Source organism: Monocercomonoides exilis (assembly GCF_001643675.1).
Source record: "Monocercomonoides exilis strain PA203 chromosome Unknown scaffold62-463630, whole genome shotgun sequence".
NCBI lineage: Eukaryota > Preaxostyla > Oxymonadida > Polymastigidae > Monocercomonoides > Monocercomonoides exilis.
In genome coordinates this window covers 130,046-145,454 of record NW_027150607.1, presented here as the reverse complement: position 1 = coordinate 145,454, position 15,409 = coordinate 130,046, and the positions used below count along the sequence as shown (strand labels likewise).

General features: G+C 38.1%; 5 protein-coding genes across 5 annotated transcripts; 3 read left to right on the top strand and 2 right to left on the bottom strand.

Moving 5' to 3' along the window:
* The first annotated feature begins 194 nt into the window (after positions 1-194).
* On the top strand, positions 195-2,141 carry MONOS_1320 (uncharacterized protein). Its single transcript, XM_067865883.1, has 3 exons — positions 195-449; positions 497-1,694; positions 1,780-2,141. The coding sequence occupies exons 1-3, from the start codon at positions 230-232 to the stop codon at positions 1,823-1,825; spliced, it is 1,464 nt and encodes a 487-aa protein (XP_067719446.1). The 5' UTR covers positions 195-229; the 3' UTR covers positions 1,826-2,141.
* Positions 2,142-2,172: 31 nt separating this feature from the next.
* Positions 2,173-6,591, top strand: MONOS_1321 (oxidoreductase; the record flags this gene model as incomplete). Its single annotated transcript, XM_067865894.1, has 5 exons — positions 2,173-3,256; positions 3,377-5,496; positions 5,617-5,728; positions 5,866-6,004; positions 6,096-6,591. 5 exons carry the CDS (start codon positions 2,173-2,175, stop codon positions 6,280-6,282), a joined length of 3,642 nt encoding a protein of 1,213 aa, XP_067719445.1. The 3' UTR covers positions 6,283-6,591.
* On the bottom strand, positions 6,496-7,571 carry MONOS_1322 (putative cathepsin B8 cysteine protease). The gene has a single exon (XM_067865904.1). The coding sequence runs from the start codon at positions 7,555-7,557 to the stop codon at positions 6,832-6,834; it is 726 nt and encodes a 241-aa protein (XP_067719444.1). The 5' UTR covers positions 7,558-7,571; the 3' UTR covers positions 6,496-6,831.
* Positions 7,572-8,129: 558 nt separating this feature from the next.
* MONOS_1323 (putative E3 ubiquitin-protein ligase UPL2) lies at positions 8,130-12,316 on the top strand (the record flags this gene model as incomplete). The annotated part of the gene is made up of 6 exons (XM_067865915.1): positions 8,130-8,175; positions 8,238-8,325; positions 8,378-8,466; positions 8,518-11,626; positions 11,726-11,818; positions 11,921-12,316. The coding sequence occupies 6 exons, from the start codon at positions 8,130-8,132 to the stop codon at positions 12,147-12,149; spliced, it is 3,654 nt and encodes a 1,217-aa protein (XP_067719443.1). The 3' UTR covers positions 12,150-12,316.
* Positions 12,232-15,260, bottom strand: MONOS_1324 (putative Sugar Porter (SP) Family MFS Transporter). The gene is made up of 6 exons (XM_067865926.1): positions 15,004-15,260; positions 14,874-14,949; positions 14,497-14,808; positions 14,046-14,433; positions 13,834-13,963; positions 12,232-13,627 (listed from the first exon to the last, which is right to left on the bottom strand). Exons 1-6 carry the CDS (start codon positions 15,188-15,190, stop codon positions 13,038-13,040), a joined length of 1,683 nt encoding a protein of 560 aa, XP_067719442.1. The 5' UTR covers positions 15,191-15,260; the 3' UTR covers positions 12,232-13,037.
* Positions 15,261-15,409: the final 149 nt, after the last annotated feature.

Sequence of the window (15,409 nt, the reverse complement as noted above, 5' to 3'; positions counted from 1 at the left end):
TATTTGTTTTTATTGTGTTGTTTTCAATTTTTCAATTTTTTATTTGTTTGTTTTTTTTATTCCATGAATGCAAGTGTTTTAATTTTTATATTTTTGTGAAAAAAACAGAAAGCTTGAATTTGTTTTTTTCATATTTTTCGAATATGAATCATTCAATAAATACTTTTTTTCTTCGAAAAAAAATTATACAGCAGTTCTCATTGATCAGTTTTAAAGTTTCCCTTTGGATATGACCCTAACTCTTTCTGAAGTTGAAAATATTAAAGCTGAAATTAATGGGGATAGTTCATTATTTGGAGGAGTTGTTCAATTATATGAAGAGGTACAAACGAAATGGCAATATTCAGGAGTCTATGGAGCTTTATTCCTTACAATAAAGGCACAGCAATCATTTTTAGTTATTGTAGAGCTAGAAAAGACTCCTTATCGTCCGAATTTTGTTTATGAGTGTTTGATTTTTCTTTTTCTTATATTGAATGTTATTTTTTTTTTAAAGGCTACTCAGGACTGTCTTTAGTGAAGGCGAATGAACATTTTATCCAATTTTATGGAGATAATTGCTGGTTCGGTTTTTTGTTTGTAAATCCTGGTGATGCATCAATGTTTGAAAAGCAGTTTCAAATATTTTTACGAGATATGAAAAAAGGACAATTGAAGACAGAAACAAAATCTTCGTCGCAAGGTGGATTTCTGAGTCGCATTTTCAAAAGAAAGGGCTCTCAGCAACTTGTCATTGGATTACCTACTGATTTTAGGCATGGAATGGGATTTTCTTCGCAATCTGGAAGTCTATCCGGTTCATTTAATTCTGATGTTCTTGATGTAATTCGTTCACAGGGGCTAACAGACGATGATATATTAGGGGATCCAGATTTGATGAAATTTTTAATGAATTTGACAAGCAAATATCATGATAATGAAACTCCTCCACTTGAAGAAATATCAAAGCTTGCTGGTATTGTGATGTTAATTGTGATGAAGAAAAAACGAGGAGCCGTTACTCTTCAGCCAGCAAAGGAACAAACAAGTTGTAACAGTAGTAACTCTCAGCCATCTCCTTCTTCACTATTCTCTCAGAATCAATCACAAACTTTTGATTCGTCTGGTGCAACTGTAAAAGGATTGTCAACAGAAGCTCAAGAATCATTGGCATCTAAGCCTTCATTTGAAGCATCATCTTTAACTTCTTTAGACACTTCATCCTCGTCTTCACAGCAACATACCTTGGCAAGTGCTCAAAAGTCATCTGTCTCTAACCCACCTGCACATCCTCCTCCATTAAAGCCTTCTCTTCCGCCTCCTCCTGTACCAAATCGCCCTCCTCCAATCGCACCGGTTTCTCATGATGCCTCTCAGCAGTCGCTGAATCCTCAAATACCTTCCTCAAAACCTTCGCTTCCTCCGCAAAATCCGGTCGCGCCGGCAACATTGTCTGCAGCTTCATCGCAAGTCGAATCATCTTCTTTAAGTTCAACTGAATCATCTTCATCAGTTGCTTCAGGAACACCCCAATGCTTTTCAGCATCTTCTCCATCATCAAATATTTCACCAGCAGTTGATACAGCTCAGAGTTCACATGCAACTTCAACAGATTCCACACCTGCTTCTTCTGTACAGACACCAACAATACAAAGGCAATCATTAAAATCATGCATTGCTCTTTCGCTTCATGATGTGTTAGAAAAAAGAAGAAAGTGTGTTTCACTCATATTGTTTTTGCAAAGAAATGTTAATGTTTTTGACAATTTAATTATTTTTTATGTAAATATTTTTTATTAGAATGATGGAATCTGAAGATGATGATGAATCACTTGACGGTTCATAATTTTTAAAAAGCGTTTTCAAAAAATCATATGTTTTATTTTTTGAGTTTCTTTCTTTTTTTGTTTTTGTTTTCTTTTATTTGATCATGTGTATATATTGGTTGCCTTTGCAATTTTTGCAAAGAGTTATATTTTATGTTGATTATTTGTTTTTTGTTAAAAACGATTTCTATTAATTTTTTTTACCAATTTATTAACGTAACGCGCTTATAACTAATTAGTCTTTCGATGTCTTCGTTTGATTTGTTGGCGTTCGTTTTATTTTATTTTTTTTTTCCAATTTTTGATCAATTTGCCCAACATTACATTTGAACAGTTGTTTTTTTGTTTTTTTTGGAATTTCTTTCGCATGGAGAATTTTGATCCATTTGTAACAGAAATTTTAAACAATAAAACTTCTGACAAAACATATATTGAACTATTTCCTTTGTGTAATGTGGCCATATCTTTGCAAGCCTTGTTTATTACTAAAACTATTTCTCTCCTTAGAAAACCTTTCTATCCCAGTTATGATTTTAAAATTGGAATGATTGGATGTGGTACAGTTGGATCATTACTTCTTAGAACTCTTCTCGATTTCAGTGGAATAAAGCCGCACAAATTTGTTGTATCAACAAGAAGGCCTGAAACGCTTTCTCATTTCCAAAAGGAAGGAGTCTTTGTGTGTTACGACAACCAAAAAGTTATTGAAGAATGTGATTTGATATTTGTTACAGTGCTACCATACCAATTAACAGGAATGTCAAGTCTTCTTCATTCACCTCCAATTCCAAGAGACGAATTTTCCAATGATCCAAATAATACTCCACTGTATGATTATTTTGCCCCTGAAGAGTCTTTTTCTCAATTTATAACGGATAATGAATCAAGTGCAAATGTCGAGGCAAACTTGAAATCTTCATTTGATAACGACACTTCAAAAACTGAAGAAATTCCACAGCTCTCTTCGAGTCCATTTTCAAAAGATCAAACTAGAGATCGTAGTGGTTCTTTTATCGGTGGAGCTCTATCTCTGCCATTTTCTCAACTTCACTCAAGCCAAGCATTAAGGCTTTCTTCATCCATTTCATCTCAAAATTCTTCTTATTCAAGTCAGCAAGCTTATCATGCAGGAGCCAATGTCCAAAGAAGTGCGCATCCATTGACATCTTCTTTTTCTCGTGGAAAAGGACCAGGGCGCATTTCTTCTCCAAGTGTTACAAGACCTCAATCGCCTCCCTTACCAAAGAAAAATTCTGGAATAATACCTTCTTCTCCTCTTCCTCAGTCATTTTCGCAAACACCAAAATTGGAAGAAGCAGTAGAAGAAGAAGTTCATTCGTTAACATACGCTCAGCCTCTTTCCGCTCCGCTTCCATTTGATTCATCCTTCATCGATCCATCTGATTTACCTCCTCCTTCTGCTGCTGCTGCTTCAGTGATATTAGGAGCAGGTTTGATTTAAATATCTAATTATTTGAAAGTTTTCATATATTTGGATAAATGTCATTTTATCATTTCTATGTTTATTGTTTTTTTGTGCGCAATGGAAATTTCCATGAATTGAATAATAGGGAGATTGTCGCGTAAAACATCAAGTGGGTTCAATGAGGAAGAAGAACTGCCTCCATTCAAGCGGATCGAACGAAGGGGATTGGGCACAGAGCAGCCCTACGGCTTTGACTTGGGGTCAACTTTACCACCGTCTCAATCATCTGTTCCTCCACCTCTGTTTGTTTTCTCGTCCTCATCAGAAAAAGCTAAAAAAATGACAGCTCTTCCTTCAGTTGTATCTACTGCAGATTCTGCGAATCGACAAAACATCATTCCACCTGCATCTTCTTCAACAACTTCTTCGGCAGCTTCTTCTTCTGTCTCTTCACCAATCATTTCACCTCCTGATTCTTTCACAGCACGCCCTTCTTTTTCTTCAGGGTTGCCACCTCTTTTGACTCAAGGGGGAACAAAACTGGGAACAGTCGGCAAGCTGTCAGCTGCTGTCGAGCCACATTTCAAAGACTTTGGTGGCTTGTCGTATTTTGATCTTGTCGATTCGGGAATGGCAGGCGAAGATGCACAGCGATCAGAGGCTGGCACGCCAGTTGAGAGGAGAAGAGACAGGGATCGCAGCAGCAAAGGTGAGGCAATGTTGGGTGCAGCAAGCGGATTGAAAGGACAAGCACAAACAAGACGATCAGTATCTCCATTCAACACAACAAGGAACACGTCAGCAAACCTGACTTCTTCGCTGTCGAGATCCCAATCTCCGCCTGTTTTTGGAGAAAGATACAATTCAGGCAGCCATCTGAACGGGCAAGGCACACAATCACCTCATCCATCACAGCAATACATTCCAATTCCTTCTTTTGGCTCTCCTTCTTCCACGTCACCTCAACGCTCGTCTATTTCTTCGTCTTTTGTTCACACACCATCCTTTCCAACAACCACATTCACTTCTTCTTCTTCTTCTTCTTCTTCTTCTTCTTCAAACAGTGATCCATCCATTTCCCCAACTCACATTCCTTCTTGGCTCCAAAAGAAGAAGCCGTCACTTCGCCAAAGGTCACCTCATCCCTTCACTCTCCATATGTCATTCGAATCTCTGCCAATCGAAGAAGCGATTTCTGAGAAAGCTCCTTTGATCATCAGCACACAATTGAAAGATGACTTAAAAGAAAACGATGAAATGACAGCCAGTGTGGACGCGAAGCGAAAACAGAGTTCCAATGATTCAGAGAAAAAGAGCATCAATCAAAATGATCAAACAATTGAAGCACCTCTTCAAAAGGAAGATGTGGCTCCAGAAAGAGAATTGCTCACCAGTGAAAAAAGTCGGCTGAGAATGCAAAGGCAAAGGCAGCAGAAAGATTCTCAATCATCAGCCGAATCTTCAATCGGATACGAGCCATCAACCATCACAAAAGGAGAACTGCAACCTTCTGCAATTGAAGGTCAGAATGCTGATATGCAGAAAAGCGATGGCAAACAGAATTTGAGTCGGTTTCCAACAGAAATTCCGGTTCTTCAAACAAACAGCGACAAACGGAGTACTCTTGCAGAAGGAGAATTCGAAGATCGCATCGTTCGCGAAGTTATGAGCAATGGGCGCAAGAGAGAAGAAAGAGCATCTGGTGAAGGTGGGCTTGAAAGCAAATATGACTCCTCCTGGAGCGATAGGACTGAGCAGCCTCTCCGCTTCCAAGGAAGCTTTGAGCGAATGACAGCAAGAAAGCCGAAGGAGAAAGAAATCGGAGACGAGTGGCTGATTGCTGAGAGGAAAAGGCGAAAGCAGCTACGCATTTGGGAAAGAGAAAGAGCAAAAGAAGAAAAGGAGCAGGAACTGGCAAAGTTGAAACAGCAACTGCTTTCTCCAGCTGAAGTCGTTGGAATGAAATCGTCAATTTCTGAATCTTCTCTGCAAGCAACGTCAAATGGACCGGTCATTCTTCCTGCAAATGGAAGCTCTTCAACAGCAAAGTCAGTAAAAAAGAGAAGTTCAATAAACAACACTGCACCGACTGACGAATGGGGGAATCTGCTTTCTGAGAGGAAGATATCAGCTCCTCAACTTCCAAGCAGAAAGAGAAGGAAAAAGCATCTTCCTGTTGTGTGCTGCACTTGTGCAGGGATGACATTGAAGCGCCTTGCTCTTCTCTTTCGAAATGTGACTCCGTTTGTGTGCCAGACGAAAGTTGTTTGTTAATTTCTATTCTTTTGATATTTTAATAATTCTCAATGTTACTTTTTTTCTATTTTTCAATTATAATTTTTATCGTTTGCTATGTTTTGTGCTCTGTTGATGCTTGGCTATTAGAACACTCTCAATTTCGCAAGGGTGCTCTCAAATCCTTTTGTTGTCTTGCCTCAGAGAATAGACGATCCTGCTCTTCTTCGCCTCACATTACCACCAGAAGACTCAAAACAAGGTATTGATTAATTTATCATTCATTTTCAATTCTCTAAACATTTCACTGTTGCAACTATTCATTTTTTGCATTGTCGACACAAATGGTTTTTTTTTTTCCTTTATTTGTTTGTGTATCAAATTGTATTCTGCTTATAGATGAATCAATGTCTTTCTTTGCTTCCCTCCTCCATCTTTCACAAGTGCTGATATGGCATCTGTTAACCATGCGCCTCAACTCAACTGTTCCTCCTCTTCCACCAGCTGATATCAAAACTCAGTGGATGAAGCTTCGCCAGTTTGTTTTTTATCTTCTTCTCTTCACATTTATTTAATTTTTATTTTACACTACTTTTTAAATGATTTGTAACCATTTTTGAAATCTGCAGTTTAATTGAAGTTCGATTGTGTGGTTCAAGTAAAATTGAGCCCGAGTCAAACCTTTCTTCATTCATTCATCAACGAATGGCGACAAAAGTTGTTTCGGAACCTGTTCTTATTCGTCCATCCCAACATCTTTTGGACACATTTCAGAAACACTTCATAACTGTTTTAAAATTCTCTCTTAGCTCTTAGGTTCTTCTCCTTCGTATTTTCTTCTTTGCCATTTAAACTGCATTGCTTCAAAATTCAACCTGAGATGAATTGTTCTTTGCTGCTTCAAAGCATCTACGAAATTGTTGTAATGTTTATTATTTTCATTTTCAGCTAAATGTTATGAAAGAATTAATAAGTGTCATTTGAATAAGGTTTATAATATCGTTTTTTGTTGACTGTGAAATTTTAAACTTTTTTTGCAATTCTTTTTTTGAACTAATTAATTTTTTACTTTTGATTTCTTTTGATAAAAATAATAATAATAAAATAATAAATGTTTCGCTCGCACACAAACATGCAAATAATTGCTTATTGTAAAAAACAAAATAAATCTTGTAACTTAAAAGAATAATCATTGAACAATTAAACTTATTTCAAATTACAGAGTTATAAATAATCTTAAAAAATATTATATAAAATGAACTTTTATAACTTTTCTGCTTTCATTTACAATATGCGGAAAGTTACACTCATAAATTGCTTCAAAAACGATATCAAAATTCATTTTTGAGAATTCATTCAACTTTATTAATTGCATTTTGGAGTTCCAGCGTAAAAATCCATGTCATTCGAGAGATTACGCGATAAACGAAAATATCCGCCCTCTCCCCACTTCTCACCATAATGTGCTTGACCAATGAAATAACGTTGTCCATTTTCGTTTCCCCAACCAATGAGAGCAGCCTCTCTAACTTCAACGAATTGAGCATTTTTGGGGGCATATACTCCTCCGCTATATTTTTCAAAAGTAGAATCAACAGGAAAATTCATAACAACCGGACCTTCATTCATTACACTGTACATTGCATCATCTGGAGAGTTGTAATATGTAATATTAGAATATTTATGTCTGACAATATTTGAACCGTTGTGACACATTTGAATGCATTTTGTTACGTGTCCTGTCCATGAAGTATAAATGAAGCATCGTTCATCAGTTATTCCAACTTTTTGGATCCAATCGAGTGTATCTTTTCCATTTCCCCTGATGCAAGCATTGTCGGAAAGGTCGCAAGAAATAAGATCTTGAACAGAGTGTGTAATGTTTGCATGACATTTAATGTTATAACGAGCAGTAAAAACTGTCGATGCAGCAAATGCCCAATAAGCGTTACAGCGTTCATGATTTCGAATCGGTCCTAGTACTCCAGGTCTTGCTTTTCGCATATCATAAGAATCTGGTAGCCTTTCAATTCCTTTGAATTGCTTGCCTTCAAGAGCGAAAAATAATCCAAAGACAAAAATGAGAATCATAATTTCCAGTATTTAAGCCATTGTTTATATTTTCACCAAATTTTTTATATTAATCGAACGATTCATTCACAATTTCAAATTTTTAAAGTTGATGAATTTGTAAAGTTACGATGAAAAATTTCATATAAATCAAGAAAAACAGTTTTTGATAAATTTTTTACATTTGATAGAATGAATTTTTTAGTACTAAAATTTCATCATTTGCAAAGCAGTTCTTATTGAACTTCTTAATAAAATGCGTTTTCTCAACTTTTTTCAAAAAAGAAAACAGTTAAAAAATTTTCTTTTCTTTTCTTTTCAAACAAAAGATCAAAAAAATATTTATCAATTGAATAACCTTGTTTGATTTTTCTTGATCACTTCTTATTTCGCAAAACCATTTTCCATTTTCATGTTTCTTTTCACAATTTTTATCATTTGTCTCGGTTTAAGTATTTTGATAACCAAAAAATATCTTTGATGGAAATCACAAATAATTATGGTTCAACAAAAGCCCATAATTTTATTAATCTTGATATCATTGCGTATTTTTTGATTTATTTCATTAATTTTTGTAGTTCAGCAGCTCTTAGATGGGATGCTGTGCAAGTTCACAAGAGCAAGCAGTGCCAAGCAATGGTATGCTTTTTCATCCTTCAAGTTAAGCATTTTTTTAATTATTGTAAATTTTTGATTTGTAGAAACGCTAGAAGGACCAAAAATGGTTTTCCGAGTTCCTGAAGTCAGAAAAATAATTACTATCAGGCCTGAGGGTCAAGGACTAAAGGAGTTTGATTTATGATATTTGTTGAGAAATTATTGATTTTCTTTTAATGTTCAGAGCTATAGCCGGAGAAGAAACTCATTTTGTTATATACATTGAAGGAGGAACAGTTAGTGATGCAGGAAAAATAGGGATAATATTTCAAGGTTTTTTAACTTTTTTTTTTAAATTTCATAACTTTTCACGTTCTTTTTAAGGCCCAGGCGCAACAGATGAGTTAACAACAACAAAAATGAATGAGTATAAATTAGATGTTAAGTATAAACTACTTCAAAGCGGGTCATATCGAATATTGTTCAAAATTAACGATAAAGATCTATCATTTGATTTTCCTCTCGTTGTTTATCCTGCATCAATACATATTCCTTCGACAAAAGTTACTTTACCAAAGAGCATTTGCAAATGTGGAATGCAAGTGAGTGCTTTTCTTGAATTCTTTGATGCTTGGCAGAATCCACTTCTTCCATCAACATGGCCAACTGTTCATGTAAAATCAACACCTATTCAACAAGTGGAAAGCGGAGAAAGATCAAAGTCGGTAGGAATCTCTTGGAAATATGATGAGATCGAAGGAAATAAATGCAGGATATCCTTTTTGTTTGATATGCTTGAAGGCGAAACTGCCGGAAAAGCAGCTTTTTTTGTGGGAGACGAAAAACTCCCGCAGGAATATTCTTTTGTTGCTCTTTCAGAACAAAGCGAAGATGCGCTGAGTGAATTTATGAGACAAAGACAGGCAAGTTTGACTTGTTATGTTGTCGGAGTGGAGTTTGTGAACAAACAAGCGTCGTCAACACTTCTTCCTCTTTTGGACGAATCAAGGCAAAACGACAAGCAAAACCAAACTGGTTCTCCGTCTCCTTCGCCTTCGCACGCTCGCACGCCTTCTCAGACATTCTTTAATTCCGTAAAGTCGTTTTTCGGTGGGCTTTCTTCGTGGATTTCGCCTCAGCCGAGTACTTCTTCAAATAATGCCCCGTCAAATAACACTCCATCTGCATCAGATGCTGCCTCTCCGTCCACTCAGAATGCCTCTTCTGCTTCTTCAGCACTTTCAATAAAGCAGCCAGCTTTGAATGCAACAGAACCGCAAAGCAATAATCGATCATCGTCTTCAAGCAGCGTGAGGCGGCCCCCAACAAATGAAGAAGACGAAGAAGAAGAGGTGGAGGAGGAGGAAGATGGTGATGAAGGCGAAGAAGATAATTCTAATTTTGTTATTGTTGATTCAGAAGGCAACACACCAAATGATGATGGCTCCTTTCCTGTTGCATCGTCTTCATCCGCATCTTCATCACAAATATCTTCATCACTCTCTCCACCTCAGCCATTTTCTGTTTCTTCTGCTCTTCTTTCTCAGCCTGATTCATCAAAAGAATGCACACAAGAGAAAAAGCAGATAGCTAATTGCACTGATAATGGCTTGACATCTGATCAGATGGCATCTTCTTCTTCTTCTTCTTCTTCTTCTTCTTCTTCTTCTTCTTCTTCTTCTTCTTCAAGTGCCTCATCACCAAATCTTCATTCTACAGATTCTCATCCACTTCAGCAATCAGATGCATCATCATCTTCCAGTTCTTCTGCTTCTTCTTCAAGTGTCGACAATCCACTTGCTGATTCTTCAGAAATTATGTCTTCTTCCTCTGCTTCAGCTTCATCTTCTTCAAACAGCACTTCATCACCTCACATTTCAACCCAACAAAACACTTCATCTTCAGACACATGTTCACCAAAAATGGAATCTTCCTCTTCTTCTTCTTCCTCCTCCTCCTCTTCTTCCTCTTCTTCTTCTCCCCAAAGACCCAAAACCCCTCCTTCCCTCCAGCCCCCAATCATTCCCCAGCAACATTCAGTCCAAACTGCCGGGCTCCTTCCGCCTTTCCGCCGCAGCTCAGCCGAGCCCTCAAACGCACAAAAAGCGAAGCTGCTCTTCACTCCGCAGCTCCTCGTGATTGAGAAGACAAAATATCTTTTCTTCAAAGAGTCTGCTGGGATGGTCTTTCTTTCGCCTTCTGTCCGCTTCGAAGCTGACCCGCTGCTGAACCTGCTGGCTGTTGTCAACGAAGGCGAAAGCATGACTCTTCTGTCATTCACTTACTCCTCTTTCTCCCTCCCTCTCTGCGCTGCTGTTCTCCTCCTCTTCTCTCACCCACTGTCCCAGTCCTCTTCCCTCCTCGCCTTCCAGCTCTCCACAAACTGCCCTTCCTCCTCTTCTGTCTCTTCTCTCAGCACATCTCTGAATAGCCCCTCGTCTTCTCGCAATGGTCGTCTCTCTTTCCTTGCGCCGTCTGTGGCTGATGAACTGGAACTGCACTTGAGAGCGCTGAGGAACAGAGGGACGATCGAGCTGAAGGTCAACCGCCGCTTTCTGTTTGGCTCGTCGTGTTTGGAGGCGATGACGGCGTCTCTTTCAGCCAGACGAGGAAGAATTGGGGTGGATGAAGACGAAGAGGGGGATGTGCGCTGCGGAGTGAAGGTGAAGTTCGAAGGAGAGCCTGGGATCGACGCAGGGGGTGTGAGAAGAGAGTGGATGGAGCTGATTGCGAAGGAGTGCTGTCACAGCGGAGAAGGTGGTGAGGGAGAAGGAGGTGACGAAAGCAGCAGCCTGTTTGTGGCACCAGAGAACTCGACAGTGTATGTGATTAACCCAAGAATCAGCGATGAAATAGAGAAAAGTGTTGGAGGAAGTGAAGGAGGAGGAGGAGGATTGTGTGATGACAGTGGAGAAGACAGGGAAAGTGCGATGATGCGGCGGAAGAAAGGGCGGCTGAGCCAGTCGGAGCTGAATGAAGGGCGAGCAGCGCTGGTGAGAGAGTACGAGAGGACCTTCCGTTTTGTGGGGCGGATGATTGGGTGGTCGCTTGTGATCAACGAGCAGTTTCCGCTGTGCCTGGGGCAGAGTGTGCTGAAGGCGCTGCTGAACCAGCCGGTCACGCTGGGCGATCTGGCGATGGATGAGCCAGACTTCTACAGGGGGCGAGTGAGGTTTGTGCTGGAGACGAACATGGACAGCGAGGAGGGGAAGGCGGTGGAGCTGCACTTCAGCGAAGAGAGGAGCGACGGGACAGAGGAAGAGCTGTGCAAAAGGGGGAAGAGCAAAGAGGTGACGGAGAAGAACAAGATGGAGTACATCCAGCTGCTGACGAAGTATCGGCTGGTGACGCGGCATCAGAGATGGCTGGGGGCGATGGCCACTGGACTGGAAGATGTCATTTGGAACAGGGCAATACTGAAAGACCTGACTGCTGATGATCTGAGGACTCTTTTGTGCGGAAGCAGCAAAGTGGATGTAGAAGATCTTATCAGGTTTGAAATTAAGTGATAGTTGCATTTTTGTATGTATTTTGTTGACAATTTCTTTAAATAAATAAATTTGTGAATTCTTTTTTATTTTTTTATCTTCAGCCATCTTCGCATCAAGCACTCAACACGTTCTTCTGATGTTATTCAGAACTTGTTCAAGTTTCTTCGCAACATTTCAGCAGATGATTTAACAAGGTGTGCAAATCAATAGATTACATATTCATTGAGTTTCTCCTTTTATTCTCTTCTCTTCTCTTCTCTTCAAACATTTCCCTTCAAACATTCACCTCCTTTCAGATTCCTGAAGTTCACCACCTCCTCCTCTCAGGTGAGAGCTGGCGGGTTCAATTCGTACGATCCACCAATCACCATCAGTGTTGAATCGAGCATGTCGTCTTCTTCTCTTCCAGAGGCACACACCTGCTTCAATGAAATGTGGATTCCTCATTACAAGTCATACTCTGTGCTCCATGCACGTGTGCTCTACGCCATCAGAGAAGCCTCTGATGGGTTTGCATTCGCTTGAGATGTCCCTTTCTGATATATGTTTCAACCTTCTTTGTGGATTATTTTTTTCTTTCTTTCTTTTTTGGCAGAAAAAAAAAGTATTTTTTGTTTATGTTTGTGTAATGACTCATTGCTTAGTCGGTGTTTGTTATTTTGTTTTGGATAACACGACAAGAAAAAGCGCTAATACATTTTTTTTTAAAATAAAATAAAATAAAATAAAATAATTGTTCATTCAAAATAAATGCAACGATTGTTAGATTGGAATCGAGCAAGGTTGCTTAATCATGAGGAAGAAAGGAATAAATATACAATAATCCACAGAAAATAACAGATAAAAAAAACCAATACAATTAACTTATTAAAAAAAGATAAAAGCGAAATGAAGAGTGTTGCCTAAAGAATCAGAAAGAAAAGTTAGATAAAGCGAAACGAAAGAACCACTCCTGTTTTTTGCAATCAAAACTTGTTCTTTCTTTCAACTTTTTCCTATAAAAACGACATTTTTTTTGGATACTTCAAAATCAGAAGCATCTTACGAAACGAATACAACATAACATAATAGACTTCCCTTCCTGTATTCCCCTTGTTGGGTTTGAAACAGCCATAGGGAGGTTAAAAGACAAGGATTTTGTCTTTCGCATATTGAATTAAGACTCGACATCTGCTGAAGCTGTAAGCTCAGCCTCAACAGAAGTTCAGCAAATCGATAGTGTTTTATATTGCTTTGAATGATTTTTTTCTTTGCTTTGCTTTGATTTGATTTGCATTTCAAATTTTAACTTTTGTGTGCAAATTGATTTCGCTTTTCTTTGGCTTCTTTCCCTTCGACTCATTGTCTACTTTCCCTGCTTTCATTGGCTTGTTAATCACTCCCATTCCCAATTAACAATTGGGCCAATCTCGCTTATTTTGATGCCGCAAGCTCGTCTCCTTCTCCTTCGCCGGCGTCTTCTCTTCTCTTTTCGGCTCTGTTCGCGACATTTTCTGCTCCCTCGCCTTCTTCCACTCCTCTCACTTGGATTGCTTCTTCTTTCTTTTCCTCATCTTTTTCATTCTCTTCGCCTTGTTCTGGTCCGCTCGAAGATGACATTTCTGTCATTGGAATCTCTTTTTTCTTCTCCATTTCAACTTCTTCCTTCCGAAGCTTCTCCTGCGCCTTCGCTTTTTCCCTCAGTTCTCTTTCTCTCTTCTCAGACTCTGTCTCTTCGCCGTCGTCCTCTGGAATTCTCTTCCCTTTTGTCTCGCGCACAACAAAGATCGAGAACAGCAGCTGTAAAACGCATATGCCCATCAGCAAAAAGAAAAATCCCCCCATCGTCATCCCGTTCGCAATCGGCTGGAACACAAGAATAATAACAATGTTCCCAATCCACATGATGAACTGCGAAATTGACGATGAAAGCGCTGAAACAGAAGGCGGAAGCACTTCGTTGATTACGATGAAGAACACAGGGCCAATTCCAAACTCAAATCCAGCTAAAAATACAACCATTCCTATTTTTCAATTTTAAAAAAAAAATAAAAAGCAGAAAGAAAGAAAGAATGTTAAAAGTGAATTTACACAAATTACATTATTGGAATAAAAATTTTCTCATAATTTTATTAGAAAAACTAAAAAAACAATGCAAATAAAAAAGATGAAATTCGACCCTGCGCAACTGTAATAAACTGCAAAATAAAAAGTTGCTTTGAATTCATACCGGGAATAGCCATTGCATAAGAATATTCACCAAGAGAAGAGACTGTGTAGCTCAATGCCACCAAAAGCATCCCAATTGCTTGTATAATCGATCCGACAATCAATAAAAGCTTTCTTCCAAAACGATCAACCTAAAAAATATTTTAAAAGAGTCACAACATACAAAAAATATTGCATATAATAGGCATTTAGCTCAAAAATTACTTGTCACACTATGAATAATGGAACAATAGAGCAGGCTGTATTCCACAATCCGATAACTACTGTCAGCGAAAGAGAAAGCACTCTTGTTGTAATTCCAGCCTGTGACAATAAACTTGGAGCGTAATACATCAGAATATTCAAGCCAGTCAGTTGATATGTTAAAGCTAGAACAATTGATACAATAACTGCCCGTGGATGCCTTTTATAGACTTTCAAATAATGTTTTGCAACTTGTCCTGCTGACTGCTTCGGAGCTGCTGGAAGCCCGGATGCAGCCAAAGCATCCAACTTTGACTTCTCTTCTTTTTTTTTATTTTCCCATATAGGTGATTCTGGAAGGAGGAACGAGCCAACAGCAATTAAAAGTGGGAAAAGAGAATTCAAGCCAAGTTCATAGCTGACAAATTCGCATTCAAACGAATATATAAATTGAAATAAAATTAAAAAATGTTGAACATACTGCCAACCATCATTAACGTTGCAAAATGCCAAATTAAATATATATGCTAAAAGGATTCCAACGGTTATGAAAACTTGAAACAATGAAACTAAAATCCCTCTCCTTTTATCTGATGCCAGTTCAGAAGAATAAAGTGGTGTTATTGCGCATATAACTCCAATGCCAATTCCATTTAGTGCTCTCATGACAATCATTACATATATGTTGGACATAAACGCCATTATCAAACTGAAAACAAACGCCACAACCGAAAATATCAAAAGGATCTTCTTTCTTCCAAAAGCATTTGTCAAAGGAGATGAAATGAGTGTTCTAAAAACCAAAAACCCATTCAAAATGATAGAAATAGCAATAATAACTCATCATCATCATCACACCCTAGTGAAACACCGTAAATAAGCGAAGAAGCGAATACCGACAGTTCGTCCACTGAATATTGAGCCCAATGATATTCTAAAACCATTTTAGCAATAACATTTAAAATTATTTTTTAAAAAGAACAGAAACCTCCTTGAACTCCAGATATTATTCCCGTCGCAGATCCATATGTCATTCCACCACAAAGGCTAACAAATCCTGCCCATGGATCATAATTACTTTCTTTTGTTTGCATATGATCTTTTTCATCGCTTGATGTTGATTGGTCTGTTAAACCTGCATCAACTGTTATGACTTGTGTGTTATTTACCGTCATTTTTAATTTTTTTAATTGTTATTTTGATTGTTAACTCAAAACAAAAGTACAAATTAATTATTTGATCAGTGCCTTAATTTAAAAAATATTTCTCATTTTTTTTTGTTTTAATTGGAATAAAACATTCACTTGTCGCTGAAGAAAAAAATTTTTGAATTCGTTGAAGAAACTTCATTCGGGTTGTATGAACACAAATTTTTATTGTGTTTTTTCCTTGTT